Here is an 8,150-nt window from a genome sequence, read left to right as displayed (position 1 = left end):
GTGTTTAGTTGGATCAGGTGCGACCAAGTGTGAGTCGACTCAGATGAGCTGCACAAAGACTCATCCGTGTCTTAAAACCATGCTTTCGGATCTACCGGGCCACCTAAATTCAATGGGATTTAGATTTTCCACTTAATGTTAGGGCTGTACATCGAGTTGAGTCGGGGTGGGCTAAGCTTGGCTTGACTCGTTCGTACTATCCTCGAGTTCGATCTCGCCCTCGAGATTACCATTTAAGCTTGGCTGTGTTCCTCTTGAGCTCAAGCTTATCATTCGAGCTCTCAACCCCAATCTGACCCAATTTTATTTTAAAAAAAATCAATTTGCAAATCATAAATTTAAAACTCCAAATCTCAATTTTAAAATTTGAAAAATTTCTATTTTCAAACAATTTTAAATAAATAAAAATTCAAAGATTAGATTTAGAGGTATTTTATTAGAGAGAGAGAGAGAGAGAGAGAGAGAGAGTCTGGTGGGTGTGGGCTGTGCGGTTGAGACGCTGAGTTGAGTTTGGGTGAGTGGCTGAGTGGGGAAGAGAGAGAGAGAGAGAGAGAAGCTCCTGCAGGTGCAACAAGTTGGATTTGTATAGGAAAAGGTAAAGAAATGGACGGATATGGTAGGGCCTTTAAGATTTTTTATTTTTATTTTTAAAAATATTTATATATATTATAATCGAGTCAAACTTGAACTAACAAAGCTTGGAATTGAGTTTCAAGCTTCGAGTCGAGTTGAGTTAAGCTCTATTCTGCTCAACCTCAACTCATTTTCAAACGAGTTGAGTCACATGAAGCTTGGCTTGCCTTGAGTCATTGCTAAGGCCAAGTCAAACCGAGCTAGATCAAGCCAACAACTTGGCTTGTGTACAACCCTACCTAATATAGATGTTACTGGCAAGGCTGAGTATGATCCTCTTCTCAGGTTTGCATACAGGTTAACTAGTACCCAAGCCAATACTCACCCGCTGACACTGGTGGCTAAACGTGAGGTTGCAGTGGCGATGCACTCTCAAAGGAGGCCCAACCGTGACTGAAGACTGACCTGTCGTCGTCTGGTATCAAGTCGATCATGAGTCATAACTCACCCAAGTTGAAGATGAGTTGCCGAGCTGGGGTGACTCATGGTGTCAAACCAGGTCAGGTCCAACCAAGTCCGAGTGGACTCAGACGAATTCTCACATAACTCAATCCAAGTCTCAACATCATGGTTCCCATCACACTATTGTAGTACTAACATAAGCTGGGGTGTGCACATGACCAAACCAATCCATCAACATGCCCTAAAATAAACAGCTCAACATATGATTCCAATTGTTAGAGAAGTCACAAAGAAAATTTTCCATCCAAAGAATGCTAAGCTGAGCCATCCCACCAGTACAACATTGTCCAGTTACGTGATGATTAGATCATGCGTGTGCACGTCGGGGCGGGCCCCACATGATTGCCTGACCAATCACCACATGCCAGGTGCTGTTTTCCCAATAGCCAGGCTCCATTTAGCATTCCTCAAAATCCATTCGCCCTTGTAACGTACATACATACATGTCACAGTTAACCTACATGCCCTGTCGCATGTTAGCCTCCCCTCCCATAAAATAAACAAATATAAGCAAAATCGAAAAATAAAACATCCTAGTGGTGATTCGATCGAGCGAGATCGACCGTTAACTCATGGACCAACAACCCAAAGATGGCGAACTCGATCTGGACCGCCACTTCCCGTGACTCCCCAATGTTTCTCCGCCACTCATTGTCTTCCCTTCTAAAATCCAAACCAACCATCATATCGATAGTGTGAGGCTCAACATCTTTCCACAATTCGATTCTCTCAGCAACCTTCTTCGTGACTACTTCCACATCCATCATATCATCATCTCCTCTCTCTTCTTCAGCGAGGTCCAATACCAATCTCTTCATGTCAGCTGGGATTCTCTTTGGCTGAAGATAGCCGTCTGATCTGCTAAGAACAAGTCTAACCAATTCCTCCACAGTCTCATTTATTACTGATTCCTCTTCGGTGCATTTTTCTTCTGCTTCTGCTTCTGCTTCTTCTAATTCTGCTTCTGCAATTCTCTTTTCTAATTCAACGGGATCTAAATCCACTAGCCTTTCAAATCTTTGAATTTTGTTCAATAGCTGGTTTTTTGCTCCTATAGAATAAGATAGATTGAAAATTCAATTACTTGAGATTCAAATAAAATAAGATCATGAGAAGCTAGAACTTGCATTTTATTTGTATGGTATTATATAGATATTTGATTCTGACAAGTGAGGTCCATGGCCCGGTAATCTGGACCATTGGTCAGTTATGGGCTAGTTCTTATTGGTAGGATGATCTTAACCTTTTGATTTCTCGCCTTAGGATGTACAGTTAGGGCCTGTTTGGCCAGGCGGATTAAGAGGGATTAGGAGGGATGGGATGGTAAAATCCCGGGATATGCCAAATGAGCCAAACAGACCCAATGAACTTGTCCCGGGATATAGCAATCCCATGGATCTTAAACGAATCCACTGACATCACCATCATTACCTTAAAATTGATCCCATCCCTCCTAATCCCGTTCAATCGTGCCTGGGGCGTGTTTGGTTGGACGGATTGAAAATGATTGGAAGGTAAAATCCCAGGATATGCCAGGTGTGCCAAACAGACTCGGTGAACTTGTCCCGGGATATAGCAATCCCATGGATCTTAAACCAATCCACTGACACCACCATCATTACCTTAAAATCCATTCCATCCCTCCTAATCCCATGGGATCCGTCCGGCCAAACAGGCCCTTAAGAAGATGAATACAGCAATGATCTGCATTCAATTGGAATATTTTCAAACCCCATCGATGGTGGAGGACAATAGACCAATGATCTGGATTAGGACCCTTTTCTCATGACTGAGCAGCTTAATTTTCAAGACAAGACATACAAACAGTAGGGTCCACTTTGATGAAAGGTCTTGGCAAAAGCAACCATAACAACAAATGAGAGAGGAATACGTACTCTGCACCGCTGCAAATGTGTGTTCAAAGTTTTCATCATCCTCGTCTCCTTCTGCTTCCTCAGGACTGTCTTCATCGTCGTCGTCGAAAGGAGCATCCAACACCGAAACAGGACTGAACTGTTCTTTCTCTTCTTCCTCAAGCTCCTTATGGGAGCTGCTAGCACTTTCATTGCCACCTGTGCATGGAAACAACGTGCTCCCTGGGATCTGGAGATCCAAGTTAATCTCTCATTAGTGTGGGACTAAGTAAAGTTAGAGAAGTTGCTAACAAAGAAGAAATAATATTAGGGCTGAAAGTCGGGCGGGTTGGGTTGGGTTGGGTTGGGTCGGGTCGCGTTGGTGCTCAACCCTAGCCCAACCCAAGGTTCCTATACCTCAACCCTAACCCAACCCAACCCAATATCGGGTTGGGAATTCTCAAACTAAGCCCAACCCAACCCAATATCGGGTTGGGAATTCTCAAACTAAGCCCAACCCAAGTGGGCTCGGTCGGGTGGATACATACTAATATTTTCATTATTACATTAGTCTATTATATTTCAATACACGTCTTATTTTTTGTACCTATGATTTTATTTATTATATAATTATTTATCGTAAAGAACTTCATTTTTTTCTAAATAAACAAAGTTAAAATATAGGACAACTACTCCTTTAAAAGTCGTGCTGTGTAGCACGCAATCTATTTGGGAGAGAAATCCGGCATATCTTGTTAGCTTGAGTCATTGGATATGATGTGGACTAATGAGACCCAACGGCACTGGAATTTCTTGTGCCTTCAACATAGATGATCTGCGCTCAATTATAATTTATAAGTAACTTATATATCGATCGGGTTGGTGTTTGTATAGCCCAAGCCCGAGACCGAACCCAATACATCTTGCCCGAGACCAACCCAATGTTGGGTTGGTCACGGTTGGGATGAACCCACCCAACTTTCAGCAATGTTGGGTTGGTCACGGGTCAGTCGGGTTCAACCCGCCCAACTTTCAGCCTTAAGGAATATAAGCAATCAAGTAGGCATGGGCCCCTATTGCTTTACAAACTGGGATCAAACCTCTAGTCTCAGGGATGAGCAGGCCTTAACTACGAAAGATCCAGACCATTCAGATTTGTGGGCTTTGCAGTTCGTATTGGAATAAGAGGCCATTTGGATCCGCACCCTTTCTAATCCTGGTGTACATCCAAACAGGATTGGACAAAAATGGGCCAGAATTTAAGCCCAAACTAATGTAGGATTCTCACCACACCTGACCCGGAATACCCATATTACAAATGGGTGAGGCCCAACCCGGCCCAACATGAGAAAAGGCAAGCAAAGCATCAATTGATCGGCCTTTTGAACCATGGGCCATCCTGACAGAGGGGAGGACATGTTGAGGTCGAGCACCGTCTTCCTCAAGGGGATAACTATTTCGAATCCATGGAACTTCTTTGAACTCCTCACAGAGATACCTCAAATCCATGAGGAGAGAGCAAATAGAAAATAATTCTCATAAAATTCGTAATAATTTGATTGATGATGAAAAACGAACTTACAACCTCTTAAATAATAAGATAAACCCTAGGAAGAAGTTTCGGAATTAAAATACAACTAAAACACCTAGAAATCGTGACTTACTATAAATAGTAAACTTACTATTTATAGACGGTCATGATTTCCACTAGTGCGTATGGTTTTTGGCCAAAAATAGTAAGTGTCCTATTTGGCTCAACTGTGTGATTCTTCTAATTATTCTAAGCACTTTTCATGTTGGGTGCAAGTCCTAAAGCCCAATGGATGAAGAGTTATACTCAAACTAAAACTTGCTATAAATAGTAAAAACGAAATTAAAACAGATATCGATCATTGATCTGATGATATTTCGCATGCACAACCCAGCATTGCCAGGTTAGGTGGCTAAAGTAGCTCATCCTACCCCAAAATCATATATGGCATGTTGGATAACTCATTCTGGTTTGCGAGATACGCCCGTTTTAAATTCTGATGGTCCGGATCACCTCCGTCTCCGATCGGCCCTTTTCTGGTCCATCTTGGCAATGAAATTATCTGCAACCCACTCTACATCACATCCACTCAGCTCTGGTCAGGCCGCCTAACCTAGTCAACCTAATACTTAGGTGGACAGGCCAGGGCGGCATCATGGCAAAATGCCAAACACTTGCATGCAATTCAACGTCTTTCGGGGGTTAGCCAGAGCCCAACCCATTTTCAGGCCCAGACCCAGCCCAATGCCCAAAACCAGGTTAGGCAGCTACCTGACCCATGGCCACCCTAACCATAGGTCCATGGACAATTACAAAGTTATTACAGGGTATGTCTTAGAGAAAAGACAACGGACAGTTTTGTCTTTTCTAATCCAAAGATTCAACTCAAAAGAAGACAAAATAGTCTTGCCGGGAGACAAGCAATATAACAGCCTGATTTAGTATCCGCACAGAACAGAAAATGACGGAACTACCACACTACCGACTGAATGACAGAAATACCCCTGCCATACCCAAAATCCTATCATTCCTATAGAGGGCATTTTCGTCACTTAAATATAGATGCCCGTAAGATCGCACCGACACCACTGTCGACCCCAAATGACCAAGATACCTTAAAACAAAGCGTATCTTACCGTATTTGGCAAGGTTAGTTCCGTCATTTTACATGGTCCTGAGCATCCCAGAAGGATTCCGTGTGGTGTATGATCCAGACCGTTGATCTGATGGGTCCCATCGTGGAGGATGATACCATTAAAAGAATTCCCAGATTGTAAGATCTTAGCAGCGTTCTCTTTCTCTTGTACACTCTCTCAACCATCTGTTTTTATAGGGCAGGGATTGTGCTGCGTCATCACATATCATCCGTGTGGTCCATCAGACCGTGGGACCCAACTGGGAAGCGAGAAATCAAATTGCTTAAATCCGCAAAAAGAACATAAATCCCACACGTGGCAAACTTGAGAGAGATCTACGCCGGTCATCAGGTGGATACAGGCGGCTTGGCTCCTCAGGTGGGCCACAGATGTAGAAAGGAAACGAAAAGTGGGCCCTTGTTCAAGCACACGTGTAGCCTACCTGATGAGTTTGACTTCACCACACCTGATGAATCCCCCAGACTCTCCCATATAAGGCCACGTGGGCAAGTTTGCCCCGGAAGCCCCGAGAGAGCGAGTACAGTCGCGGCGTCTATCTGGGTTTTGATTTTTGAAAGAAGAGGTTTCTTAAACCCACACGCGTGTAGAGAACCAAGTTTCGTTCCCTCGCACGTGTCCTGGATCAGGATTCAGGTCTGAAGGTCAGGCCATTCACTCCTGAGTGGGCCACGGTTAGCAACGAAAATGGATGGCAGGGAAAAGATGTCTCAACCATCGGCTTGTTTTGTAGACTATGGCCCACCTGATGGAAGGTTTTGAATCTATCACACGTGTGCCATACGTGACAGACCACCTGGAAACGGAAGGAGCGTGAGATAGAAGAAGAGAGAGGCCCAAGGAGCCGTACCTCTGTTTTCCGGCGACTGGGTGTCATTGCCGGCGAGGAGAATTCCGGCGTCTTGTGGCCGGAATCTGACACCATCTCCAGCCCTTGGAATCTCAATGGGCTCGAGCAAAAGGCTTTTTCGCAATGCCCGCTACCTCCCTCGGTCTCTTCCAAATCCAGCGCCCTGCAACAGCTGCTTCTGCTTTCATTGCTCCAGATCTCCAAATCCATCGATTTCCCTTCGAAATCTTCAGACCATCCGCTGCTCTCGCAAGAACACGAAAAACCCACCTCGGAAATCCTATTTTCTCCCATTTCCAGAGCTTCTCCGCTCTTCTCCTCTGAAAATGTTTGCAATCCATCGAACGAATCCCATCTCAAGATATCTCTGACTGAGACTCGAATCTCCTCTACGCAGATTTTACGCTTCTGAGGCTTCTTTCTCGGAGAGATTATCTTCAGGATCGAACCCAAGAGCCCAAAGCTGAGGTTTTTAGGGGTTTTGGACTTTTGAGCAGCTTTGAGAAATGGGTTTGTTGGGGTGGATTGGAAATCGAAAAGAGGTGAGTTTTTTATGGCGCGGGAGGGGAAAAAGCAGGCGTTTTTGCGGAAATTGCAGGGCGAAATGGGATTTTGGGAGATGGGTTTTCGTCGTTTGAGGTGGAGTTGGGTTTTGGGAGGAGATTTTCGAAGCTGTGAGCATCTTTCATTGATGTAGTTGGTGAGAACGAAGGGCTCTTGCTCTTCATTCAAGAGCTCTTGGAGGTGCTTCTTCGCCATTGAAAAGAGAAGGAGAAGAGAAAGCAGAGAAACGCAGGTTAATCTCTACAAGGTTCCGAAAGGCATGGAAAGCTAATGAGATTTCAGCTGCTGGTGAGAGAAAGCGACAAAACCAACTTTGGAATCTTTATAAAAGGATTCTAACAAGGAAAGTTGAAGAGATTTCTTCTCCAATCAGTTCTGAAAGAGAGAGGGAGAGAGAGGAAAAACCACACTCGGAATCTCACTAAACCGATTCAAAATCAATAGAAAGTAGAAGAGATTTCAACTGAAAACAGTTATGAAAGAGGAAGAGAAGAAGAAAAAGACATGAAAACCCCAACTTCGGAATTTCAAGTCGATACAAAGCAATGGAAAGCTGAAGAGATTTCAACTCGTAGAGTTGACGAAATTTCAACTCAAGCAGGTCTTAGAGAGAGAAGTTATAAAACGGAAAGTGTTTTTAGAGCGAAATCGAACCGATAGATATAAGAAGAGAGAGAGAGCTGTGGCAGAAAAAGGAAGGAATGAGGAGACTTCCTTTGAAATCTGGTTTACAGTTTCGAGGCTTGTTTATCAGACTATGATAGTCTAATAAATAAAATAACAGTAACAATAATCAGAAAGAGATAGGAGTGAGTGTGTGTGTGAGAGAGAGAGAGGCGTGCGAGAGAAGAGAGAGAGAAGCGGGGCTGTGGTGGCTTTTCTCTCTCTCACACTGTACGAGCCTCGGAGTTTCAGTCTGCACTGCAGAAAGCCAGAAACACATCGCATGATGTGCCCTCGCACGTTTAAAATCGACTCTTTCCTTGCAAATATGCTAAAAAAAGGGCTTTGCAAGAGGGAACAGGGGTTACCATTTAATAGAAAATGCCATTATTCAAATTTCATCAAATGTATAACTAAGTTGGTTTCACCAATTAGCACAA

The 8,150-nt window shown here is 43.8% G+C and overlaps 1 protein-coding gene across 1 annotated transcript; it reads right to left on the bottom strand.

The window, feature by feature from the left end:
• Positions 1-1,277: 1,277 nt before the first annotated feature.
• LOC131234816 (uncharacterized) lies at positions 1,278-7,817 on the bottom strand. Its single transcript, XM_058231791.1, has 3 exons — positions 6,484-7,817; positions 2,991-3,198; positions 1,278-2,146 (listed from the first exon to the last, which is right to left on the bottom strand). Exons 1-3 carry the CDS (start codon positions 7,240-7,242, stop codon positions 1,629-1,631), a joined length of 1,485 nt encoding a protein of 494 aa, XP_058087774.1. The 5' UTR covers positions 7,243-7,817; the 3' UTR covers positions 1,278-1,628.
• Between the last annotated feature and the right edge of the window lie 333 nt (positions 7,818-8,150).

The sequence above is a fragment of the Magnolia sinica genome, chromosome 19 (assembly GCF_029962835.1).
Source record: "Magnolia sinica isolate HGM2019 chromosome 19, MsV1, whole genome shotgun sequence".
NCBI lineage: Eukaryota > Viridiplantae > Streptophyta > Magnoliopsida > Magnoliales > Magnoliaceae > Magnolia > Magnolia sinica.
This window is presented reverse-complemented; position numbering and strand designations above follow the sequence as displayed.

Bases quoted from the DNA above. Each gene is read 5' to 3' on its own strand.
- LOC131234816 (XM_058231791.1), bottom strand. From the start codon at position 7,242: ATGGCGAAGAAGCACCTCCAAGAGCTCTTGAATGAAGAGCAAGAGCCC. The intron at 3,199-6,483 runs GTACGGCTCCTT...TTGGATCTCCAG, and splicing joins CCAGTCGCCGGAAAACAGAG to ATCCCAGGGAGCACGTTGTT. The intron at 2,147-2,990 runs GTACGTATTCCT...CTTATTCTATAG, and splicing joins CACATTTGCAGCGGTGCAGA to GAGCAAAAAACCAGCTATTG.